General features: G+C 40.0%; 1 protein-coding gene across 1 annotated transcript in view; it reads left to right on the forward strand.

Annotated features, from left to right (window-relative positions):
- Positions 1-26,288, forward strand: part of EIF2B3 (eukaryotic translation initiation factor 2B subunit gamma) — a 103,970-nt gene that overhangs the window by 25,794 nt on the left and 51,888 nt on the right. The window contains exon 4 of the mRNA XM_059853942.1: positions 5,374-5,485. Coding sequence (XP_059709925.1) covers positions 5,374-5,485 — 112 coding nt within the window. The remainder of the gene's footprint in view (positions 1-5,373; positions 5,486-26,288) is intronic.

Consider the following 26,288-nt stretch of genomic DNA (forward strand, 5'->3'; position numbering starts at 1 on the left):
GTTTTTTCCAGCTCAGAATTAAGTATTAGACTCGTGTAATCTTGCAGGCTGTGATCCAAAGCTCACAAGAGTTAAGGGAAAAGCTCCAGGTGACTTCAGTGAGTTTTGGATGAAACCCTGAATTTTTGTTACATATGAACATTAAAACCGTTAGGTTTTTCAAGAGCGCTAAGCATCAGCCAGATTATAGCTGGGAATTTTACACTGACTGTAGGGACCGGCAGTAGGTGGGTAACAAGCACTTCTAGAAAGTCTCCCCTTTCATAGTACATAGTGAATTACTCTTCTGAAATCACATCCAGGAGCCTTTTGCTAGGCAAAACTCCCACTGATTTCAAGGAGCTGATTAGATGCTTATCTTGTCCATTTTACCATGATATCTTAGTTAGTGCCTTGTAATCTTTAATGTATCTATTCTCACAACACTGCTGTAAGGCAGAGCAGGGCTATTATACCCATTTATTTATATGCTAAAAGTACTAAATACCACACAGTTGTTCCCACACCATACCTCTAATTTTCTGTTAATGATACCTGTTAAAATACTGAGCCTTGACTATTGGCAGCTTAGTGGGACCTGGTCCTTGGTTAAAGCTCAGAGGCATTACTGGAATACAAGTAAGAAAATGTAGCTTCCAACTGTTTGAGAGAGGAGTGAAATGCAAGCCAACAGTTGTCTGAAAGTGGAGGAAATACGTTTTTAAAAGAAAAACTTCTTAGGCTCTGCATGAAGATTTTTCTGGAGCAATGTCTAAGGTTAGTAGGGATGAAGCCATTTAGTACTTGGACTCTCAAACAGATCTAACTCCCCTATTTTTGAAAAGGCAATCTAAGTGCTAATAGCACATAAAACATTGTCAAGAGCACTGCTACAGCGGAGAGTTGAGCATTCAGGAGTTGTAAACTGATGGTTCTGTGGTTAAACATCGTAGAGCTTCCCAGCATGTGAGCTCTGAGCACACAGGGTGGGGATGAGGAGGTCTGTGAGGATAAGCAAGATTATCTGAAGGCTCTTTTCAAATATAAACACATCAGATTGTACATGCATTCTTATTTTGCTTGTTTTTTATGTTAGCGTGCTTGACTTTGTAGCATAACTCTTCCTACATGACTTGTTGAAATTTCTGTGTGTGTTTTTAGATCTGTAAAAGACCAAACTTGAAAAGACTAAAATTCCATTATGTAGAAGTGTTCCATCACTCCTGGTGTTTCTGGTGTTTTTCTGTGGGGCTCAATGCTAAGATCTCCCATGCAAAGCACCACTTGAGCTGTTGAGGACAGCAGTAGTGACATGCTTCCTGTGAACTGCCCCCAGAAAGACATGAACTCTACCAGGCCTGTTTCAGTCATTTGTTAAAAGCAGGGGAAGGCCAAGACAGGAATCTTAGGTTCTTCTCCAGGTTCTGGAGGAGGAAAGTACATTTTAGGGAGTGCCAGACCCTCCTGGCTTTCATTCCTACTTGACTAAATCTACCATACTGCTGTCAACATTACCTTTGCTCATCCATCTTCCTTTGCCTATGTTGGTTTCTGCTGCCACCAGCTTCCTTTTTTTTTTTTTTTTTTTTTTGTGTTCTCTTTCCTTAGTTTCCTTCCTCAAGGATCCTTGTTGAGAGCCTGGCTTTTCTTTGTCATCTATTTCTCTTTTCTTTCACTGAAGATGGATGGAACTGCCAGTTCCATCTTCTGTCCTTTTTCTGAGTTCTTGTCTTCATCTGGTTCATTTATCCACCTACAGTCACCTGTTCTCTTCTGATTCCTGTCCCGTCTAGTGTCCTTTAACAGGCAGTCACAGTTTCCAGTAATTTTCAGGGGCTGCTTTCTGTCCCTTCCAGCCTGTCTTGCAGAATCCTCATATTTTGTGTTTTTTTCTTTTCTCTCACCCGTGTGAGTTTATGACTTTTATTTCCTTGTAAAAGACAGACTGCAAAAAGACAAATCAAACTCTTTCCCCTGGAACAGTCATTGCAGCATGGCTGTGGAACCTCATGGCTTGTGTGCTTTGCTTTTAGCACCTGATGGTACAGAGAACCTTAGGTAGCCCCTGCTATTTGATCAGTGTTGGAGCTGAGGAATTGGAACAATCTATCCTTAGGAATTAAATATGCAGAAACATTTGCAGCAAAAATGGAAGGCTGAAGCAAAAATAGAGGCGAATAAAGCATATAAACCTGCAGTTTTTCAAAGACTGGTTAGAGCTTTTCAAGGGAAGGGACACCAAACCATTTCTGCTTATGCTAAACTCTTTTTTTTCCTTATTCTTAGAACCAGCTGAATGGTTTTTGCTGAAATTTTTCAAATGTTCCTCTTAAGCCAGCACCTGGCATTGGAAATTTCATCCCAGACAGTTAAAACTTGGTGAAACTTATAAGCACCCAAAGACAAGATATTAACAAGGAGTATGTTAGGCAGTTTTTCATAGGAGATGGCACTATTGGCTCCTTCTCTAAATTGTGACACCTACAGGTTTTTATGTACTTGGACTCTACCATTCAAGTGTTTGTATTAGAAAATGGATGCCATGACAAGCCACTAGATTTATTTTTTCACTGTTCCTACAAAGCAATTCATTTTTTGAGAGGGATCAACAAGATTTTATTTCACATACGTCATGGAATCTGATACAAAGTTGTTGCTTTTGGGGTTCTATTGAACATTGAAGAACTGTGATATAAAGAACAGTTCTTAAATTAGCATGAATTGCAGTGTGTTAAGGGCTATAAATTCATCCTGATGGTTTCCTGCAATGTTTGACTCAGCTGCAAATTACAGGGTCTAGTTCATTGGTTTTATATTTAGAGGATCATATAGTGGCAATAATAATCTCATTGGCTTTTTAAACTGAGCAGTAAGAGCAATGGCAATTTAAAAAAACCACATGAAAATGCTAGTCAGTGATAGCAACCCAAATAAACAGAGTGTCAGGAATTCAGATACCCAGAATGGAGCTGCGTGCTTAAAGATGACCTGCAAGGGATTGAGTGGAAAATAGTGTCTGAACTTTTCTTTGTATAAAGAAAGGCAGAAAAGATGGGGATGGTGACTCTTTCCTGCTTATTTTTCTTGTCTTGAAAGCAGCAAGAATCTCATCACTGGTATTCTCTATGTTTGCCAGAAGACCTCTTGGTGGTCTTGAAGGCTGCATCCTGTGAAATCCTCTCCATTTAATTGAAAGGGTGGGGATGCTGAGTCTTTAACAGAGGTGTCTTTTTCTCGAGTCAGTTAATTATGATGGATTAGAAAGCATTTTAAAAAATATGACTGAAATTTATTTATTTTTCTCACTGAATGGCTTAATGTTCTTTTATGATGTCATAATTTCTTTATGTCATTAAAGCCCTTAAAATTGATGGGGATCTAATTTGTAAGGTAATTAATATATTGCAATACCAGTGTCAAGCCCTTATTATCTATTGTGAGGAGGCAAAACACATCCTGCATTTCATTTTTATACTTTAAATGATTTTGTTTAGTTACTGTCACTTTAACAGTTTTCTCATACTTCTTGCAGAGATTTTGTGAGCTAGTTATGTGTCTGCACTTCCATTTATTTTTTCCTTCCTAAGTGATGCCAGTGGGATTTGAAACAGCACTCTTGTACCTCTGGATAATTGATTTTAGTATATAAGTTTTGTCTTTTTTTAAATTACTGAAGTAGGGTTTTTTATTGCCAGTATACAAGGAGAAACCTGACCTGGCATCTGCTACAAAAAAATCCCACAGTGCACTCTCATGGTTTCACTGTTTGTTTCTTACCTATCCACACAAGCAAGAGCAACTGGTTTGGTGTCAGGCATGTGCTTGGTCCTGCTCTCATCAAGTTGGTTTCTTCCTTTTTTCCTGTTGCATAGAGTTTTGCTGTAGCAGTGTAATATGTTCCTGTAAGAACAGCCAGGAGATGGACAGGCAGAACCTGAACTTCTAGGGAAGTGTTGGTGCCTTGATGGAGGAAAGTCAGTCACTGTTGTATTTCCAGCCTGTCAGGAGACCCCACTTAGGTGTCAGAGGTGAGGGTTCATTCACCCCTATTCTCAAACTTCACAGCCCTCCACAGAATGAATATAGGCACTGCTTTCAAGACTTACTCTGACTTTTTACAGCAAGTAAGCTTTATTGTAATTGTACTTATTTTGTCATGGTTTTCCATGTTCAAGCCTATTTTCGTAGTTCTTTGCTGTGTAATGAATTTCTAAGAAGAGTTGGGGGTTTTCTGAAGAGAGTATGCTTGGTCACTTGGATCAAAGATTGCACAGGAAAACTTCAACAGCTGCATAGATGTGACTGTTCTAATGGCAGTCATTACTGTGGTAACTCTGAAAGAACAGGTATAGGTAAAACAAGGGATGGGCCTGAACTAGGAAAAATAAAGTAAAAATAATTTGTCTGAAAAAGGTCTTAGAGAATTAGCTCCTTCTAGGGTATGTTGTTACTCCAGCGTGGTGAAAGGCATTGAACTTAGGAGATCAAATATGTGCCACTTTGGCCCAAAATTGTAGTATTTATTGGGAGAAAAACCATTTTTTGTTAAAATTGTGCTGTGGCTTACTTGTACAGCCTGTGTCTGTAAATATCAGTATATGGCTGCCACCAGAGTGGTGGCTCAACTACAGAGTGAAAAGGAGAATGAGCTCAGAGTGAGCTGCCACCACTGTATTCAGATGTTGTGGAAAACTGTTAAAAAATAAAAGCTTTACATTTCAGTAGATGCACAGTCCCTGCTTGCAGGAGATACAGACTGCCACAATAATACATGTGAGTGTTAGGTATTCTCTTGGTGGACAATTTTATAAAAAGATATTTAAACCAAGTTAACCCACCCAGAAACATCCATGGTAGAAGTCTTAGAATCTGTACTTTTATGTGTGTTTGTGATTTACGTATTGGTATTTATCTAAAATAGATGACTTGCAAAATGCTTATGTCTCAACTGAATCCTCTCCAGACCCCCTAATTCTAATGTGGAGTGACATTATAAGAAGAAGCAGTTGGATTTGAAGAACTCACTGCTTGCCTTGAATTTGTTGTTGTTTTAATTCAGGTAGCAGGGGTTTTTATTTAAAAAAAAAAAAAAAAAAAAAGGAAAGGAAAGCACAGCTCAAAACTGAGTGATGCATGTCAGGACCTGTAGTTGACATCCTCATAAAAAGGATGCACAGACCTTTCAGGGCCATTCAATGTTTTGAATGCCATGATACATACCAGCTACTCCAACTGACAAGAAGTTGAAAAAGTTATCAACAATATTTATTAAATTAATGGATTTGCTGGGATAGTCAAATTTCATATTTTGGGGGTGGTTGGTGGTGCCGTTTGTCTTTCCAGCCTGCATTAAAATGGGGTTATATAATGATTGTGTTTGATTTTCTACTTCAGTGGAGCAGCGCGACTTCATTGGAGTGGATGACACAGGAAAAAGATTGCTCTTCATGGCTAATGAAGCTGACTTGGATGAGGAACTTGTCATTAAAAGATCCATCCTTCAGAAGTAAGCTCATGAGTCCTTGTAATAGAAACTGAACTTGGGATGAGATACAATAATTGTGTAGTAGGAGAGATGGTTAAAGACAAAGCAGGATGAGAAGGGAAGAGGAAAAGCCACTTTGCAATATTCTGGGAGCAGTATTTATTGTTCCATCATTGGAACCAACTGATAGGCTTATAGTCTATAGTATAGTCTTATACCTTGATTAGGAAAAAATCCAGGGAAAGAAAAGAAATGTAAAGTAACTTCTTGAAATGAAACCTATATTGCAATAGGTCAGATACAATTTAGATTCAGAGACTGTGAAGTGTTAGGCCTATAAATGAATAGGTCCTATTCCATAAATGAAATGCTAGTCTCATTGGTTGAGTCTCAAATGGATTTGCAGAGTATCCATGAGAGGCTCTCAGGATTTCATGACCCTCTTATGCATTTAAGGCACAAAATCTCAGCTGTCTTTCCAGGCCTCAAAAGATTCATTACAGAAACCATGCTATATCCACCATTAAACTTCACCGGGGACTTGGATAAATTTATCAAATATGCCAGACAAGCTGAGCTTTCTGCACTGTGTAATTCATATCCATTAGTAGGAGAAGGAAAGCTGACTTGTTCTTTATGCTCTCCAGCACAGTGATTTTAGTTTTCTCAGGCACACGTTGTCTGACGTGTTCTGTGCAAAGCTGTGTTGGCTCCTTGAGAGGCCAACCTTTGTAGTTTGTCCCAGGCTGACAGTCAGACTTTCACCTCTGTGAGATGAGACACCTGTGGAACAGCCATATGAGATCTGGGAATTCATCCATGTGGACCTTTTAAGTCAAGGATGCAGACATCTGGGGTCTGCTCTCAGATAAATCTCTGCTCTGAAAATGCCTCTGGTGTGTGCTGTAGGCCATAGTTCAGTGTAATCTTTCCTTGAACATCCCTCTACCAGATGTGAGGGAGATGCTCTGTGCCCATGGAAAGATGACGCCTCCTCTGGCTGAGTTTAAGGATTATCCTGGAAGGAAGGTGATCAAGAGTGGGCCCTGTTAACTGTTGTAAAGGAAGGAGCCTGTCCCAGCATGTTTCCACTGGCTCTCTCCTGGGCTTATTTTGGGCAGGGCAGGGACCAAGATGCTGGCAAGCCTTCTGTATATACACAGCAGTTGAATTGTCCAGAGTAGGCAATTCATCACTGATGCATTCTGTGGGTTTGTGCACATGAAGACTAATAGATCTGTTTTGGGCTAGGGGAGGAATATTTTATCTACTATTAGGCTTTATGGCTTCTTTCTGGCACTAGAGGGTGGCTGTGGTATAATGAAATTGCTGTAACATATGGGATCTCAGTTGACCCCTGATTTTACAGGTTCATCTAACCAGAGGATTCTCATTCCTATAGCTAAATTTATCAGGCTTTATCCTGCAGGCTAAACTTTGCCCTCAGTAGCACCTGTTCAGTTATATTGTCTTCAGCAGATCTTAAGCATTACTGTTTGGGATTTGGTGAATGGAGTGTTGATGATATACAGATGGGATAAAAATCTATCTGTCTCCCTGTAGTTCTTACATGGACAGCTATGAAAGTGAATGTAAAGTGTTAGCCACCCTCCAAGTAAAGCCCAAAGATGCTAGGCTAGTGTAGAAGAGCAAAAAGAGATCTGCTAAGTGTTAAAAAGAATAAAAAATTAATAAAAGTGATGCTTTGAAGCAGCAAGCAGAAGTATTGGGCCAGTACCCATGTGGATGAGCTTCTGACATCTGAAACTGCCAAATGTGGATGTTGGTGTGCTCTCTCTCTCCTGCAGCTGCCATCTTTGGGAAGCTCTGAGAGAAGCAAAATATATATGGAAATCAAGTAATTTCATTTGAGAAAAATCCAGGGTAACAACAACTGTGGGAGCTCTAGGAGGACAAAGTGTTGGCAGCTAATGGTGTTTTAACCACTGAGTTGTCTAGACCTGCTCAACCCCTGATTTTCTCATGTGAGAAACAAAAGCGACTCTTGAAACAGTCTTTGAAGTCTTTTTTTACTACATCATACTAAAGAAAGAGGAAAAAAAATGCAAAAAAAGCAAGCCCTATCTCATTTTCTTCATGGATCATGTGATGTGACTGACTTTTAGCTGCCATGTTGGCTGTTTCTTGATCTCTGGACTTTGTTTTGATGAAATAACAGACTTTGTGGCAAGATGGTGGGAGAATTTCCAGTACACTCATTTGTTCCTCTGTAAAACACAATAGACATCTTGAGGGTGTTGCTTTTGTTTGTTTTGCTTTTAATGGTCCCTTTGAAGGGCTATAGTGGTCTCGTTACATGAACTCTAGAACTCCTCCAGTGCTTGTTTTGTTCTTCAGATCCTTTGTCTATTTTCTTTTTTCTGTCTCTTTTTAAGGAGGGGAGTGGAAGAAGGGACAGGGAGGGAGTGGTGAAAGGAATGGGAAGAGAGGAGATGAGCTTTTCTTTAAAGCTAGGAATCTTGTTACTGGTAAAAATCTAGACCCCATACAGAAATGGTTCAAAGGCCCTTTGGCTTCCCCTCCTCACAGGAGGGAAGTTGTGTTGACAAAACACGCAAAACTGTAGAAGGTTAATTTAAATCCTTGAAGAAAAACCGTTTTCCTGACCTTTGCCTTCTTCCTATCATTGGATTTCATGCTCTTCACTTTCCTGCCATAAAAGAGCAGCTGGTGAGGAGGGACAGGGGAAAACACACCTTCTCCTGAGTACCTTTTGAGTATTAAATATTTATTTGTTCTTGACCCAGGTGTTTTGTAGTGGAAGTGTTGCAGAATGAAACATTTTAGTGGAATTTCTAAGCTCATGGTGTAACCTGTTATTCTCTTTCTCAGTTTGGTTAGGATTTCTTTTCCAGATTTGTTATTTTGATTTGTGTTGTGGTTTTGTAAGTCGTGGATAGGCATTTTGGGTTTGGGATTGCATCTCCTTGTTACACCACAGAACGGAGTCTGGATTTTGCTCCTTTGCTTGCCAGAGCAAGTCTGGCAAAGCTTTCAACTTGGCGGGTAAAATTATCTTTTATTTTCCCTATGCTGTTAATCACCCTGATGACAAGTCCCACAGGTAGCATCCTCCCTCAGTAAACAAGTGGAAAACAATATCAAATACATCTATTCAGGCACGTTTTGGAGTGCAACAGGCTGAGCCAAAAGACAAATTTATTGGTGGTGCCTAGAGAGACTAATGCTGCTGGGGAAAGCATTTTCAAGGAAATGGTTCCCTGTTTGGGTAATGAGAGCTTATAAAAAGCCATGAACAGCCTGTGCATGTCATTCACTTTGGCAAATAGCTGCAAGATGAGATACTAGAATGAAAGAAATACAGTTTGGGGACGTTTCAGAGCCAGCTTAGGGCCCTTTGAAGAGAAAAAAATAAAGTTATGTGCTCATCCCTGGAGCCTGGTTTTGCCAGTGACATCTCTCTGACTTGGGTCTTGACAGGATGAAGGAGTGAGGAAATGATGAGAATTCCATAACTGCTGCCTCTGCTTTGGGAGGGGGCAAAGGTATTTGTTTTCAAAGCACGATTACAATGGACAGGGAGCTTTTTGCTCCACCTCTGATATTTATGGTCATGCAAAGTGAAACAGTAAAAGACACCTGTTGGAGCAGGTCTAAATTTGGAGCATTTCCTTTTAAGATCTTGTGGGCTGTGCAGGGGTGAGTTCAGCCTTCGTGGGTGTTCTGTCTGCACAGATGCAGGTGCAGGGCTTCTCCTAGAGAATATGTTAATAAATCACCATGACAATTCCAGCTACTTATTACCTCATGTGCTTTAGACAGAAAGGAATACCTCATCTAAAAATATATATAGTACTAGTGTTAGTAACCTTGAAGTAACAATGCAGATCTGTTTTGAAGGTAATTTAGTAAAAAGAGGGGGTAAGATTGGGGAGTTTTTTCTTCCTATTCTCCTTTCATCGTGAAAGTAAAAATGAATGGTGTAGTATAATTTCAAAAGTCAGCATTGCCAAGTGGGTAGGTAAAGGGAGCTCAGAAACAGCTTTGATACACTTGATTTCCTTTCTATTGCCTTGGGATATCGTCCTTTTTTTTTTTTTTTCCTGCTGATAATTGGCTTTAAATAAGTGGATCATATATAAACATGCTGCAACTTCCTTAAGGTTTCTGCTCTCTAAAACTGTTATTCTTGGGAAATTGGCATCTCTGAAATACTCTGCTGCTCCTATGGTGATTCTTTTTCTCTTTTAAAATAAATTTCCTTTAGAAAAGCTGGGAATGACACTGGTACAGGCAGATGCTCTACAGAGTGAAGCATCCTAAACTAAATCATGGGCAGATGTCCTGTACCAGATCCAGCTGTGCTGGTGAAGGAGGCCAACACCCTGAGGTTATGCCCAGCTGGGCATACAGTTGGGTACTCCAGAAGCCATAGGTGTCAAAAATAGTTTCATGGCTTCTGATAGATTAAACAGCAGGACTTGGGTAACTTAGTTCTTTTTCTTTGTGCATTTGGGAGATGTCCCCACAAGCAGTGCCACTGGCAGGGAAGGGGGGGATGCAGTAATGCAGCTCAATAGGAAAATCCTGAGGAGCAGTTCAGGACAGACCAGGGAGCAAAAACTCTTTGCTGGTCTCAGCTGCCTACAGAAGGAATACACATCCTAGCTTTGGTGGTGGTCTTCTCTTTGAAAAATCAGGAGTTTTCACTATTAGCAAAGTTTTCTGAGTAAGTTTCCTTTGCATTCAAGTGGTATTTTGAGAAACACCATAGAAAGTTGTTGGATATAACTTCTTTTCTCTAAATATGACCTCTATAGAGTGATGTCTTTTCTGTTAATCCAAATCTGCTCTTTCAATTAGTCCAGGTCTGGTCTTCTCACAAATAAAAATAAAATTTTCTGACTAGCATCCAGAAAATAAGTAACATTCTTTCTGGCTCCTCTATCAAAAAATAGAAAATGTATATGTTGATTTAGGTAATAATCCTTTTACAGATGCCAGAAAAGAATCTGGTTCCCCTTCCCAGAATTGAATTGGTTTCACAGTACTAATAGGAATTTAGAAAGCTGTAAAAAGTTATTTTAGCCAGTAAAGCAAGTGGATGTGCCTGAATCAAAACCAGGGAACTAAGTCTATTGAATAAAAGGGTGTGACTTTTACACACTAACTTCTCAAACTATAATCACACTTTTAAAATGTTGATTCAATCATATTTCGTTAGAAAAGAGGGTTTTGCTGAACATTTCAGAAAAATATACTGACCCAAGAGTTGCTGTTTGAGACATGAGCATGGAGTAGATGTTCTCAGGATGCCCTGAGTAGGATTTGCATGCCTGTTTGGTTGCTCAGCTCACTAAGAGTAACTGCTGTAGCTAGAAGGCATTCATTTTCTCAGAAAGTTTGCCCTTTTTATTATGCATTTAAACTTCACTCAACTTCATCTGCTTTTTCTGTAAATTTCTTGGGGATGAGTGTAGCCTTTAATTTCAGATATGGAGTATTTTAAAAATTATTTACTATTTCTAAAATCAGTGTAGCCAAGTATAATGAAAACTCTTTGATGCTTTTTTATGTTACACTTGTACAATAAACGTGAACATAGTATAAAAGCAGTTAGTGAAGCATTGACTTTATATGTTAAAGAACATGGTGCTATTACTAATTTTAATACTGTTGCTTCCATAGGATTTTATTGTTTTGCTGCTGCCATTCATACACTGGTGGGGGGTTGAAAGGAAGGTACAGCATATCCAGGTTCTGTTTATAAAAGAAAGGTCATGCTGTGTCTTGACAGCTTATACAGGTAAGAGGTCATGAATCTCATGAATCTCAGAATCTGAAATATTAGCAGGAGCTTCTGTTGAATGTAGTTATAGAAAGGCTTATTGTCAATGGCTTTCATTTTACTGCAGGATTCTGGCCAGTGTTCTAGTACACATAAGGCTAAAAGCAGAGAGCTTGAGGCTCAGCATTTGGTTTCTAATCGGCAGTAAATGTATGTTGCATGGATTGCCATTAGTCATTTGTCTGTCTGTCTGCTGCGGTCTCCGACCAGCACTTAGCCTGTGATTCGGTTTTACTTTTCAGAGGTTTCAAAGGAGGAAGGGATGACTGTATTGCTTGGACACCCTTGAGTCCATGTGACTTGGTAAATGCAGTATTCTGCATGAGTCATTCAGTCTGGACATCACTGAAGTTGAAGCTCATTGTTACTCTAAGCCAGGCTCAGGTCCTAAAAAGATGATATATGGTCTGTTCATTTTAGAAAGACATCTTAATGCTTTAATACAGTTGCCACTGTTTACTCTTCAGCAAGGCTGCAAGTTACCTTATTTCACAGAGTTGATGAGGAAGCATAACCATAGTTCTTTTTGTGACATACTTACCCCAGTTGATCCAGATGTAACCTGTGTGGTCAAAAATTCCTCTGGACGGTTTGCATAGGGCAGAGACAAGAACAATCAGTTGCTTGCTTTCAACATACATTTTCAGCCATAATGTGTATTCAGTGTAGCTGCCTGGTGAAATATTGGGGTTTCAGCTTGTGTCCAGTGATCCTGGAGTGACCAGTAGGCGACAGAGGGGCACAGAGTTCTCATTGTGCAGTTGGGATGGTACAGAGAGAAAAAAGCCAAAGGTCAGAGAAGTAATCCCTGCTTGTGCGAGCGCTGTCAGGCTCTCCCCTACCACATGTCCGCCATGTGTTCCTCATCAGTGGGATGTGGAACTCCATGACGCAGAGCAGACTGGAATGCAGAGTTAGTTAACACCCGCCGTTGGGGAATTTATCAGCCAATGTGGAATATGGCGGGGGAGGAAGCAGCCTAGTTTAAAGCAAAGTAAGGGTGAAATGAGGCATGTGACTGTTCCTCTTCAGTTAAAAGGTCTGATTCTGCTTGGGGATGAGGTTCTGGCTCATGAACCCAGCCAAAGTTTGTGGTTCCCTTACTGTTCTGTGTTACTGATGCATTTTCAGTCCTCTAAATTTTTATACTTAGCAGAAGGTTTTTGCAGTGGCAGGAGGGAAATACCCCTGGGATTTTTGCAGGGAACCATTCATCTAGTTTATTCCAAGAAATCCAGATTTCAGAGAGCCTTTCCTTTGTCCTGGTCGCCAAGACCCCAAAGCACTAACTTGCAAGGACACATAAAAGTGATAGACTCTCCATTAAAATTAGCTACACTTGGTATCAGCTGAACTGCAGTTGCATAATATTTTTTGTGCTGATTTATTGCACTTAGTTTGTGGCTCCTGTGAACTCTAACCTGGGTGATTTACTGTGATGTTTCGCACTGCGAAGAATTGCGAAAGTCATAATGGAAAGAGTCACAATTTGCAATTAGCTGATTGAAGGTGTATGGGGGCTCACATCCTTACTGGGTTTGCATTCTACTTTAGTTGCAGCAAATATATATCTTTGAGAAAGTTTCCATTCATTCAGAATACAATGCCGAATTCCCTGTTGAATAGCTGTAGTGTGGTTCTCCCCAAACAGCATTGTGCTGGCAGTTTCTGGAATTACACAGGAAATGAAGAGCATAGCAAACTTTCCTTTCTCTTGCTAAGACATGCTCCCCAGGAGTTCTTCCAGTAGATCAAGTAAATAGCGGAGATCTATTCCTAAGGGCAGCATGTTTCTGCTTTGAGAAATCCTAATTTTCTCTGGCTTTAAATCCTTCCTTTCTTCATCAAATTTATTGCACCATTTCCCTAGAGAAAGCTAGAGAAGATGAGAGAGAGATTCCTTTTACAAGCAGTAAAACTGCTTATCCACTTTTCTTGTAGAACTCTCCTTCCCCAGTCACCAAATACCATATACTCTGTTAAGAATGAAGAGGAGGTAGCTTTTAGATCTTGACATGTGAACTGGCAATACAGAATTCTGTATCTTGCCCTGTTAGTCATTTTAGTATAAGTTGCATGTACCTGCATACCTGCATATTGGCCAGCAGCAGCTGTTGGTATTTCTAGGGTTGATCATCTTGAAATTCTTTAACCTTCTTAAAAATGTGTGTGTGTGTATGTATTCATAATCAGGTTGGTGAAAGCTCAAAAGTTTAAAAAATCTGGGTTAGTTAGTACAGGAAGATTTTAAAAAGGAATAACTTAAGTCCTTCAGAAAAATTTGGCTGATGGACTTTAATTAAACTCCTAGGGTTGGAAGCAAACCAGTAAGAAAGCAGGGAAATTTAAGTTAAAGCTCAACTTCTAGTTTTTTTGCATATAAATCATCTAGCAGCTGGTGACATTTGCAAGAGCACCAGAGACTGTCTTCTAGTATTCCCTTTGATTTTATTTCCCCCCCTTTGCTTTATTATCCCCAAGGTGTAGCATTAAATATAATTTCAGAGGCTGTGTGTGTCCTTAACTTCTCTGTCCCATCTTTATGGTGTATGTGTTCATATATGTATACATATACATATAATATATAGCTTTGTTCACTGATGCATTGGTACAGCATTTTGTAGAACTAAGTAAGTTTTTTGGTTGGTTTTTTTTTCCCCAGATGAGCTACATCATTTCTGAAAATACCTCTGAAATTCCCACTTCTATGACTTTGAGCCTTAGCCAGGTAGAATAGTAATAACAGAATCATGGCCAGTGGTGCCATAAATTTCAACTAAAGTATTGGGCATGAAGTCTGATTTCTGTTTGTACTGTTGTTAGAGATGTTTATGCAGGGCTGGTCTTTCAGCAAGTGTGATTATTTTTAGAGAGGCCCTCACTCCATTCTTGCTTTAGAATGTGCTGAGGATGTGTGTGGGGAATGGCACCTGACAAACAGCAGCCAGACAGAAGGAATAAAATCCCTTGGGAAATGAGACTTCTTTTTATGGCCATTTTTCACTTCTAAGGCCACTTGAAAAATATTGTTCTTCAGGTAGATCTTGTTCCTAGATCCCTGGGTTAGCATTTGGGTGCCTGCCATTTTCCCAGACCAAGGAGCTCCTGAAGACTTAAGCTTTTCCAGTAGGAAAGTATGCAAGTGCATACTTTGCTGCACCAGACGCTATTGAAAGAATAATGGACCCTTCCCACATTCAACTCCATTCTTCTTGCACACACTCCCAGACCTCTGGAGCCACTGTGCTAGCAAACGATTACATTCTGTTTTTCTTCTGTAACTCTTCCTAAACAAAATGTTAATTGAGACATTGATTTATACAATTCAGATTCCTGTGTTAAGTCAGCATACTTAAAAGTAGCCTCTGGCTATTGAGGGGATGGATCAGTGAGATAAATTGGTGCTTGCTCTTTTCTTTTTCTATATCTCACCCTTTGAGAAAATGGTATATATTTCAGATTTAAGGAATGTGTCCTTTGCATGTGTTTGTTTTAGATGTACTCCCATTGTAGTGTAGCTTTGGAACACAGGATTCTATGTGTTCTCTGATTTACATTGCTATATGAAGGAAGCATACTGGGAAAAAAACAGACTTTGGCTTTTTTTTTTGTATGGCCTTGATAGTTAGAAAAAAATGTTACAATGCTAGGGATATTATGTACATTTGAGGCCTTCATATGTGATAGGGGTGACCATATGCATGGGGATAAAAAAATTACTTTTACTGTCCTAGACGACTGTTGAATTAAAGTATTTGCAGAAAAGCCTGACCTTACTTCCTCCTAATCTGTTCTTCTGCTCGAAAAAAATAGAAACGTTAATCTTTTTGTGGTAGAAAACCATTAAAGTAAGAGATCTTACAGAGGAAGAGTTCTCTGGGAGATGTGGTGGTGGAAGGGATAAACTTCATACAAATTGGTGTGTTATCAACTGTTTGCTTTAAGGGTGCCTTGTAATTTATACACAAAGAGATCTCACCTCTCTACTTGACTTTGTGACCTTGAGAAATCCACTTGATGTTAGTGTCTCACATTTTCTTTGCTTTTTAAAATGAATGCAGTCTTTCTTTCCTGTCTCATAGGGGTGTAACTTGTGAACATTTATGTCAGTAGTGTAAATGTAAAATGCTGCTCTGAGTACAGGGTATTAACTGTTGGCTTCCCCACACTCTGAGTCAGAATAGTACTTGCTAAAATGACCTGCAGGGAACAGCTGATCTCACACTGCATCCAGCCTGAGCTACAGGTCTTGTTTGAACCCAGATTTTCAGTTTCAGCGCTGGTATTTTTGCATGTCAGATGCCTGTAGTATTTATGTCCTGTATTGTGTTTTACATTGTTATGCACTGCGGTTCTTACCACTCCACTGTCTCTAAATCCCTTTCAATGTACTAAATCTCCTTTTTTTTTTCTTTTTATTTCTGCAAGGGCACTGGACATGCAGTGAAAAATTAAATCTATTTCCTTCTGCATTAAATACAAGCCGCTCCTCCCGGGTTTGTATTCAGGTGTGTGACTCCGGGCATGCATACGAACTGGTTCTGCAAATGCTGCTATGAGTCTGGCAGGGCCGAGCCATGCCCCTGAGCTGACACCCAAGGGCTGCCAGGACCGGGCGGGCGGAGCAGCCCCGGGGATTGTGTGTCCCGGAGAAATAGCACAAGGACTCCTTGGGAGGAGCCAGTCCTGCTGCAGAAACCCTTGTGTCATGTAGGCTTTGCCAGGTCCATATTGCTCTGCAGAAAGGAGAAAAAATGATGTTTGTGTTTCCTCAGTTCTTGCATTTGTTTGCTGCTCTCCTCTTCCAGTTTGGCCTCCTGATGGCAGCTTTAAAATGCTGTGATGTCAGCTGTGGTTTTGTTACCTGTGTGTATAGCTTTGGTCAGCACTTTCAGGATCCAGCAGATATACGAGTATCAAACAAGAGTATAATCTTTTATAATTCCTCCAATAGTTTATTTTCACAGTAGAAGAGTCATTCCTTTTAGAAGGTGACCAGTCCAAAGACCAAAAAGACCAACTGCTTTCATTTCTCCTAAACATTTTAAAAACATGACATATATTTTTGTAAGCAATCTGTTGTAAAACATCTTCCCAGCTGATTTGGGCAGCTGTGTATGATCTACTTCTTCACTTTTTTTAATGTCAGTTTTATCCATAAACAGAAAGAGTGAATGTTTTCTGAATGACAGGTTATGGTAATAAAACAAAGTGATACTGCCCTACTGAATAGTGGCTTCATAAAGGTTGTGTGCATAAACAAAGTTATAATGAACCTGTAAATCAAGAATGCCACAAACAGCAGAAGTGCCAGACTCCAGAGCTGAAATAACCTTGCAGTTCAGTAGCCTGCTGCAACGATATCTGTCGCTTTACCTGCTCCTTCATTTCTGTGTTTCAAGTTCTAGCTGACTGATTCACCATCTTGGAGGCAGTGGATGAAAGGATATGAACTTGTCAATATGAGAAAAGTGGCTAGTACTGAGTATGAGTGAAAGATCATTGCAAACTGCAGCACAATAATTTAAAAGTTCATTTTACTTTGATATCTGTGATATCTTCTTAATTTTCATACATGGAAACATGTTGTGTTTACAGTGGAAGTGACTCACAAATTCCAGTCAAGACTTCTGGAAGGCTTTAGTCTGCTACCTGCCATATATCTGCATATCTACTGCTGATTTCAGTGCTCTTCCAATGGCAATAAAAAAATTGGCCATGAGTGTTAATTCATGTCTCTGTGGAAATATCCAGAGTCTTAGGATATGGCTGTTTCCTAAGTTCTAGGTACTCTGACATGTGAATGTTTTTATCATTGGGCAATGCCTGAAAAGTTATTGTATGGTAAAGAGGTGAAAGCTGAACCAAATTGTTCAGCATCCAAAAGCTTGAAAATCAGCAGGGGTTTTGAGAAGGTGATGTGAGGCCACCCCCAGCTGGGTGCTGTGCACACAGGAGACTTAAAGAGAACTGCAGTGTACACCAGGGCAAGGTGTTGTTGCTGTGTCTTTGCAAAGGCTGATCTGACTTTTCTATGTCAGAATTGTTGATCCCTGCTTGCTGGGTGCTGCATGCATAGGGAAAATTAGATGAGGTTATAAAGAGCAGAAAAATTGATGAGCTTCAGAAGTATTCATTCAAGGTAGACAACAAGGATGTTGTCTCTAAAAGTGAATAATGTCTTACTTATACACACAGTTGAATGTTGATTCCCAAAATTCTGGGATATTTTAGCTTTTAAATCTATAGTGAGGAAGGATAAGCAATATCTCATGGGGATCAAAATGCAGTGGGGAAAAAAAGGTGTATGAGAGCCCATTCCTAATAGTCCTGTTTGTACTTTAAGCAAAATTGTCACCCACCCTGCCACTGCTTGTGTCCTGAAGAGAATCCATTGTTCACATCTCCGAGGAACACGTTGTCATCCTGTTGAATAGTAAGACCCAAAATTGAGATTAAGAGTTACCAAAAAGCAAGAAGCCAGTGTTCTGCTGTTACTTGATCATAGTGGGCTCATTTGCTAAGCTAAGATTTTGACCACTTAGGGGTTTTTAGGCTTCTGAATACTGTTCATTAATGTAGTTTTTTCATTGCTGAGTGACAGCATATTTTTGTGCACTGATGTCAGTTCTAGCATTGTTTGAAAAGGAGAGGTGTTTCTCCTTGCCAGAAGTAGAACTGTAGTATGGTTTGTACTTCCAGAAATTCCTTCAAGGCTTCAGTTTGTGTTTGATTTTTGGCTGGTTTGCAAAAATATATGATCCAATCAATCCAGTCATGTTTTTAATTGAAAACATGCATAGTTTGTGTATATTAAAAAAGGATCATTGGCATGTAGGGAAGAGCCCATGAAAGTGTGTTTGAGAATTCCTACTTGCATCTGGCATAGAAAAGTTGAGGTAATTATTTTGTGTGTGTCCACCGTGTATTTTTTTTTCTTTTTTATCAATGTACGTCAGAGGTCTGAACACAAATAAAGCATGCTATGCAGACTAATTAAATCAATGCCTCTGTGGAAGCAATTTAGTTTCTGGAATTGCTCTTCTAAATCAGAGATGTAAACAAAAGCCTAGTTATTTTTATATTCTTTCCCTTTGCCTCGTGTACGTGATGCTGGAAGTTGAAGACTTACATGTTTATGCCTCTTTTTACAGCAGAATATTTGCGTGGCTGAATTTTTATTGAAGCATAATTCCTGGTTTCCTTAAAGCTGAGCAAGCCTACTGTACAGTGGGAACACCCATTAATTTGAGTTGCTGTGAAAGGCTTTTCACGTTAAAGCTGTCAAGGCAGCAAATTGTCCACAAGTGTTTTTTTTTATTAAGAGTTGTTTGCTGCTTTTGTAGAAACAGCTGCTTCAGGCACAGAAAGTAAATGGGGAGCTTTTCCTGAAAGAAGGGTGTGCAAAGACCAGTGGTTAGCTGATGGACTCTTACTGTCCCTCCTTCCTTCTCTACCCACCTAGGGATGATACCAGTGCATTTTGTTCTGTCCCCAGAGACTCCTTTTTTTCTGAGATTGGCTTCAGTTTGTTGTTTCTTGGTTGTTGTAGTTTCCTCACAGACTTTGAGCTCATTGTGCTGGTTCCTTTAAAATGTAGAACACAAAGATATTACCTGTCTTAAAAGTACAGAATGTGAAGGACTGTGTACTTGAAGATCTGGTCCATGTTCCCATTAAATGTGCAATTCCAGCTTTTTAGAATAAAGCTATTTTCTAGTGAAGTCCAGTATAATAATAAAATCTATTTGTGGAGAGTGCAGCTTCTGTGGTGTGAAGAGTCAGACCCATCTCTTCTGTTGCAGTGCTAAAACTCCCTTTTATTTTTAATAGCAAATTATTTTGAGAGCAGATCCCAGAAGCAAGGAATTTTTAGAAGTAAAAACTGGGCTTCTTCATGGTCTTTTAAGGCTTCTTGTTAATTTTTGTAGTACTTATTGCTTCTTACCTCTCTCTGTGTTTACTTTTTTTAACTGTCTCTGCAAAAGCAGCCATTGTAGACTTGGGCCTTTTTTATGTTACTGGCATAGTCTAGAGGGTTAGCACAGGGCTTTATAGTTACTGATTGGTTCTAATACATTTTTTTCTTTATAAGCTAAGGGCAGGACTGAACACGAAATCTGTTATTGTATTTGTGCTTTGTACTCATGCACTTGTTGACTGTTTTACAAGCCAGTAACGTAGTAGCCACAGGCTAGGAAGCTTGCCCAGAAATCTGGCATATTTAATTAGTGCTAGTAAACAAGCAGAGTTTCAAATTTAATTTTTCCTTCTTTAATTCCTATAAACCTCAAGCCATTTAAAACTTAATTTTGACACTAGTTTCGTTTATGCAGTTGGATAATACTGAAACAGTCTACAACCACAGACAGAATGGTCCCAGTCTTTTCCAGACAAGAAGGGAATAGAAGTTGTTTTGTTTTAATAGTATCTGAGGTTGATGTAAAATTGTAAATGATAATCTTTAGGTCATCCACTACCCATTTCTTTTTCTTTTTGTTAGACTGAGTGTTTCAAGATGAGGCAATTGTCCTGCCATCAGTTTAGCCTTGCAAAGGACAGAGACTGGATTTGTTGCTGCTCTGTTTTTTGTACAGAGAGCTCTTCTAAGAGCAAATGATGGAATATCTGAGCTCTGGTACCTGCCATGGCCAGTTTATTGCTTCTAGGCTGTGAGGTTTAAACTCACTGCCCCAGGTGGTATAAACAACAGAGGATTCAGTTGCTGTCTTGTCACTTACTTTTCAATACCAACTTGTGATCTGTGCTGAAAATGGTTCTCTACTGCTGCCTTCACTGTGAGGGACCACTGAAGTCAGGATTAATGATGTTTCTCCTATCTATTTAATTGCTGAAGCCACTCTATCTCCAGACAAGTAATGTGCTGGGTGTCATAGCAATAAAATATGAGGTAATTCTGGCCAAAAACTGGACTTCATAACTGCAGCTAAAAATTTCGAAAATTAATATTGGAATTGTGAAAATACACAGATGAGCAGTGTTTTATTAGCTGTCCTGACAACGTTTCTTTCAAGAATGTGTTTGGGAGGTTTTTTTGTTGTTTGTTTGGGGGTTTTTTGCCTACTTTTTTATAAAGGCAGCTCCCACCTTAGCATGTGCTGAAGTGAGAAACTTCACTCTAGTATATGTGGAGTTTCTCAGTCAGCAATAACTGCTCCAGAGAAGGAAGGAAGGAAACTTGCTCAAAGTACCTTCTCATTGCATTGAATGCAGCAGGATTTTCTTCTGCAGTATTCTAATTGTTGTATGATCACTGTTCCAAAGGAGTAAAATTCTTCCAGCTCAACCTTAAGCTTTTATGCAGGTGCTACTAATGGGTGAAAAGTGAGAGAGATTCTTGGAAATCCAGCTCTGTCTTGAGTGCAGTATGTTTTTCTTCATCTGGGCATAATGCTATAGAGCTCCAACTTTAGTATCTTCCTGAAGGCATTTTAGTTGTAGGTTCAGTTTGTAGTAATAAGAAGCAGCAACTTCTGTTATAGCTATTAACAAGTCTGAAAATTTTAAATCATGAGTAATCTGGTCTAACCAGAAACTAATCCAGTGTGGTTGTAACCACTCTAACTACTTGTTTTAAAAAATACAAATTTAGACTCTGGGTGAATGTTAAGGTCATCTTGTGGTGATGATACTTTCTTGTGTCTAGTCTTTTTTCCTTTTTTTTCCCTCTGATACTTACATTCCTCATTCCATGGTATTTCTAATGGTGTTTTGTAAAATGCCAGTTAGCTATTCAAAAAAGTAATCATAAAGTTCTTTGGGGCTGAAAAGATGAGTGATGTCTGTCAGTGGCTTCAGTCTGACTTCAGTTCTCCTTTGGCTTTCAATTCTGCTGTCGCTCTGCAAAAAGAATGCTACACTTGCTAATTTCAAGACATTCTTTTAATTAAGTTCTTGTTTGATACTATCAAAATATTAGTTGATAAATTGTATAGGTTCTTTTAAACTAGAAAAGAGCATAAGTATATCTGTATTTCTTGTGTGATGCTCCTGTCACCTGGGGAATTTTACAGCAGGACTGGGCTGTACTCTAAAGTACTCATCCCAAGCTCTGATGGCTGTCACTGTCCTGAAATCTCAGCTCAAGGCTGATGCTGCCTTAAATCTGAGCTAGCATGTCTCTGAGGGTGTATCTGAATACACAGGCTGAGTCATGACTTCAGTAAAACCAAGTGAAGAAACCCCTCTGTTTTCCTGTAGGGAAGCAGGATTCTTGAAGTCTGAGTGCTGATTCCTTAGAAGAATTTCCTCAACGCTTGTTTTATGTACCTTTTCAGCACTGCCAAGGTGTGGAGCAGCCTGTGCCCTGGCAGTCACAGCCAGGCTCCTTCCACAGTGGCTGCAGAGCCAAGTTCTGTGCCCACTTTAATTCTGCCTGAGATAAAGCTGTTCATTACCTAAGTAAATATTTGATGCTTGCAGTTATTGGGATCTTTTCAGTATGAAGAGTGGTTACCATGTCAAGTGCTAAAGTGTTGAGGTTCCAGTGGAATTGAGATGTGAGTAGATACAGTAGTAAAAGCTTATTATGAACCAAAACTGAGGCAGAAGCAGTTGTTGCAAAAATCAACAAAAATCTCACACGTCAAAGCATCAGCTAAGGAAGCTACAGACCATCAAGGAGCAGGAACAAGGTATAATTCACTTAATTAGCATTGCCAGGTTTAAGGCAGAAAGGCTGGATTTACATGGGCTGGATTTGAGTAGATTTTGGTAATAAAAACCATAACACTTAAATTTTCCCCGTCTTCGGACTCAAAGCTCAATGTCTTCTTGTTTTCTGGACTGTATGTTTTGGTGGGAGCCAAGTGCTGCTTTGTCTAAAGTAGTCTTTCTTCTCTCCTTCTCTTCTTCCTTCTAACCCTAATGACCTGCTATCAGGCTCTTGTCAGGTTGTTCTTCAATCTGGTGAAAGTTAACTTTCTTGAATGCAAATATGTTCTACAGAAAGACTCACAAAGGCACACCTTCTGTCATGAAGAGCCTGTTTGCTTGTCGGCCGAAGATCCTAGCAAAGGGAAGTGAGTGATCAGCCTATGTCCTGTGCATAGCTACAGGTTTAAAGAGAGGTTTTTAATTTTAATAAACTGGTGGTGAAGGAGTGGGTGATTCTCCTGAGGTACCTGAACAGCAACTCACAATGGGAAACCCAAGGGATTTGTGTGACAGCTTCAATTTGTTCTGCTTCTGGGTCCTGTGAAACAGAAGGGAAACATTTATGCTTATTTCAGCTTTGGAGGCTTTTTTTGCTTGTGCTTTTCCTTGCAATTTAAAGTTAGGGGAGGAAGAATTTCTTTTTGCCTATGTATTTTAGTAGCCTAAAGATATGCCCTTACCTTAAATTCCCAAATTTTATGGATCGTATATTCTAAGTAGGACCCACCTCACCTGGGAAGTGCAGAAGGTCTTCAGAGCCTTGTCATGCAAGGCTCATGCTGCAAGTACAGTTTTATTTGCCTTTGAGTCCAGGCCAGTGGCATGAAGAAATTGTGTCAGCCTTGCTCTGTTTAAGCTACATATTGCTAGTGACCTGCAGCTTTGACCTAGTATTCAGTTTCCCATGCATTTACTGTAATTATTTGATTTAAAAAAATATATCATATGTCTACTGCTTAGCCCTTAGGGAACTGATGTAGGAGGGATCAGCAGGAGCTGCTGTTCTTCAGTAGCCTCTATACAATTCTCCAGCTTCAGTTGTTTTTTTAAAACTTGTTCCTCTGAAGTGTTGTCATCCTTTCAGCCCTGGTGATTTTAGGGAGCAATTATTTACTAAGGTGAATTTCCATGAAGCAGAAAGCAAAATGGGCTGAAAATTGGAAATTATTAGGGTTGCCAGGTGCAGACTTCTAGCTCTTTCTCCTTCTTCAGCAAAGAAAGCATTTCCCAAAGCTCGATTAAATCTCTTAAATTGCAGTTTAGCCCAGCATAAGAAAAATAAGCTCAAATACCAGATCTGAACTAAGTGACTAAGCCATGTCCCGTTGTGTTGGAATTGAATTGGTTATAGCACACAATAATCTACTTTATTGTCATCCTGGCCTTAACTGTAGCATAAGATGATTACATTGAATGTGTATAATAATAAGGCTTACACTTTGTATATAGCCCTTTAAATATTTTGGCAGACCATAGAAAGAACCTTTACGTGCAAGGCTTGATTAATCCTTTTCCTCTGTGTATAGAACAAGTAGCTGCCAGAGCTCAAGGGTAAAACCTATTAATAATGTCTCTGGCAGTCCCCGCCCTCCTTCACAGTGTATTCTCTTCTGTTCACACCAAACTCCAGGCTTATTATCATTTTGGTCTCTCTTTTTTGCTCTCCCAGTTTATACAGAGCAATCAGGGTATTCTAGCAGAATAGTATCTAGTATAAAAGTGTCTAGTATAAAATATTTGCATGAACTCTGTTTTTCCAGTGACAGGGAAAGAGAAAAGGGGTGGTAGTGTCATGGGCAGCCTGGCCCCAGCGCTGTTTCCTACAGCTGTTCACACTCAGTATGGTAGAGAAGACCCTTGGAACCAAGTTTAGAGAAGTGCTTTCACAGGCAGCTGTGTCTGGTGTGCTCCCAGGGGGATGCACGTGCATCCAGCGACGTGGCTGTGCAGCCCCCAGGGAGCACTCCTCTGACTTGGGGTGGCTGAGGAATTACTGTCGTTCGTGTTTTCATATGGGAAAGCTGAAGCAGGATGAAGAAAAACATTTTTTATAGGTTCATGTGATGAGGTGGCTGTGCAGCCATTGGCACCCTTGCTCTTCAGCATCAAAATCAAAAGAGATGTTAACTTAAAAACACAGCGTTATTGCCAAGAAAATGACTCTTTCTACGGAGAGGTCACACTGGCTTGTTGTAAACCATTACTGACCTTGAGCAAATATTAATCCTGAGTTCTGACTGCTAACCTATACTCTTTATACTAGAGAAAATGATTTAATCTTTGGCTTTCCATGAAGGTTAGTTCCTCTACCAAAAAGTTTTCAGCATGTCTTTGTCAAAAGTAAGTTCAGAGTTTGTATTATAGTCTCATGGGTATATTAATAACATAATACAACAAAGAAAAATGGCATGTGGTGAAGGTTTTAAGTGAAAAATATTTATTATTCAGAAGGCTTTCAAGCAACTTAGGTCACCAGATCAATAAAACATTTTCGTTTGGAAAGTACTTCCCATTTGTGGTGCAGTGTCTCTTTAGCAGCAGCAGCTGTAAGGATAGATGGTTTGTAGTTGTTACCAGAACTGCAGTGTCCTGTCCTCCCTTGCGAGATCTTCCGTGGACCCAAGCAAACCTTGCCCTCCTGCCTTTTTAAATAAAGTTGTTACAAAAGTGTAGGGAGGGGAACAGAGGTCTGGGTTGTCCAGGGCTCATGGCATGTGTTGGGAGACACCTCACAGTAGCTTATGCCATCTTGAGCTCTTGGGGCCCCGTTGCTGGGGTGTTCCTCAGCCTGAATTGAAGCAGTCCCACCCAAGAAGTAGCATCCTCTGCCTCCCCTCTGCCCACCCTCCTCTGCAGCGGCAGTGGGGGGGGGGGGCCCGGCCAGCCCCGCCACCGCAGCTCTGCAGCCCAGAGGTGGCAGCATTTCACCGGTGGGCAAAGGAGCCCCGGCACACAGTGGGGACATTCATGGGGATAAGTGCTTTGGGATCTTTTCGGCCAAAAGCACTGTGTAAAAAAAAAAAAAAAAAAAAATTAAGGTCATAAGGTGTCTGGGATTTTTGAAGAGCCAGTGTAACAGTGGTCTTTTATTATTAGTGAGTTTACAGCCAAGAGTTGTCCCGTAAATGAGCAATGCGATTTAGGGATTATTTTTTTTTCCTTTAAAAGCAGGAATGCTTGAGACATTAAAGGTGGTCTGGCAGCTTTTGCTATGAGACTTCTCTTCATGTTGATCTGTACACTGGCTTTGTATCAACACGAGAGCACCACGTTCTTGCAGACAGGCAGGGGTCAGCACTGTGTTTGAACTGGACCGCACGCTGCTTCATGCGAGAGCACAGTTCGTGGTGTGGGGACGGGAAGAATGTGATAGAGTGTTTGGCTACATGGACTATGTGAGCTGCATGCCATTAGTTAGAAAAGATGCGAGTCTGGAATGCATAGTTTGCACATAGCTTGCTGTTATTTATTTATTTTGGAAGGATGGGGAGGAAGATTAACTAATACCCATGAGCCCACCTGATGTAATTCAGGTGTAGGTTTAGGAGCCAGGTTAATAGCAGGTATGATTAGATTTTTATTGTGTCATTGCTTGGGTTAGTGTTAGAGTACGGACAGCCTCAGGTCCTTGAACTTATTTAAAGACCTTCATATTTTCCATCAACAGCTGTATGAAGTTAGTGAAAGGGAGGCCATGGGATTTCTCTTTCTCAGCTAGTTTATTTGTGAGGTGGTGAGGTTAATGTGGCAATATCCCATGCTTAGTAGAGAGGCTTTTTGGCTTTAAACATTGTGTGTGCTCCCTTCAGATTTATGATTTTGACCCCAGCCTGGCATTATCACACTGTCAGTGGGAGTATGGAGCTGGTTGGAACCTCCAGCTCTTGGTGGTAATCTCTCTTAATTAGTTTACCGTTGAAACAATTGTCCGACTTCTTGCCTTTAAACAAGGGAAGTTTGCTCTATCAGTGGTTGATTTCCCTGAGGGAGGAAATCCTGAAGGGGGTTATCAGTGAAAGAAAAGCTCTGGGCTCCACTTTCAAAGCAATGCCATGTATGAAGCATGCATCAATCCTGTTAGTACTGCTTATTATTTCACAATGGCGTGTCAGGAATTACAGGCACAGACTTTTCTAAGGACTCTTGCAGACCTTTATGCACTCTCATCCTCAGTCAGGATTTTGTGGAATTATGTGCTAATAAAAGCTAATTTTACACATTGGAACTGCTCTTTTAATCTTTCTCTGACTTCTCCACACATCTCTCCTAGCCTTCTAATTGTCGACTTTCTGCCAGGGAGCCCTCTGTGCCTCATCA

Source organism: Haemorhous mexicanus, chromosome 9, assembly GCF_027477595.1.
Source record: "Haemorhous mexicanus isolate bHaeMex1 chromosome 9, bHaeMex1.pri, whole genome shotgun sequence".
In the NCBI taxonomy this organism is placed as follows: Eukaryota; Metazoa; Chordata; class Aves; order Passeriformes; family Fringillidae; genus Haemorhous; species Haemorhous mexicanus.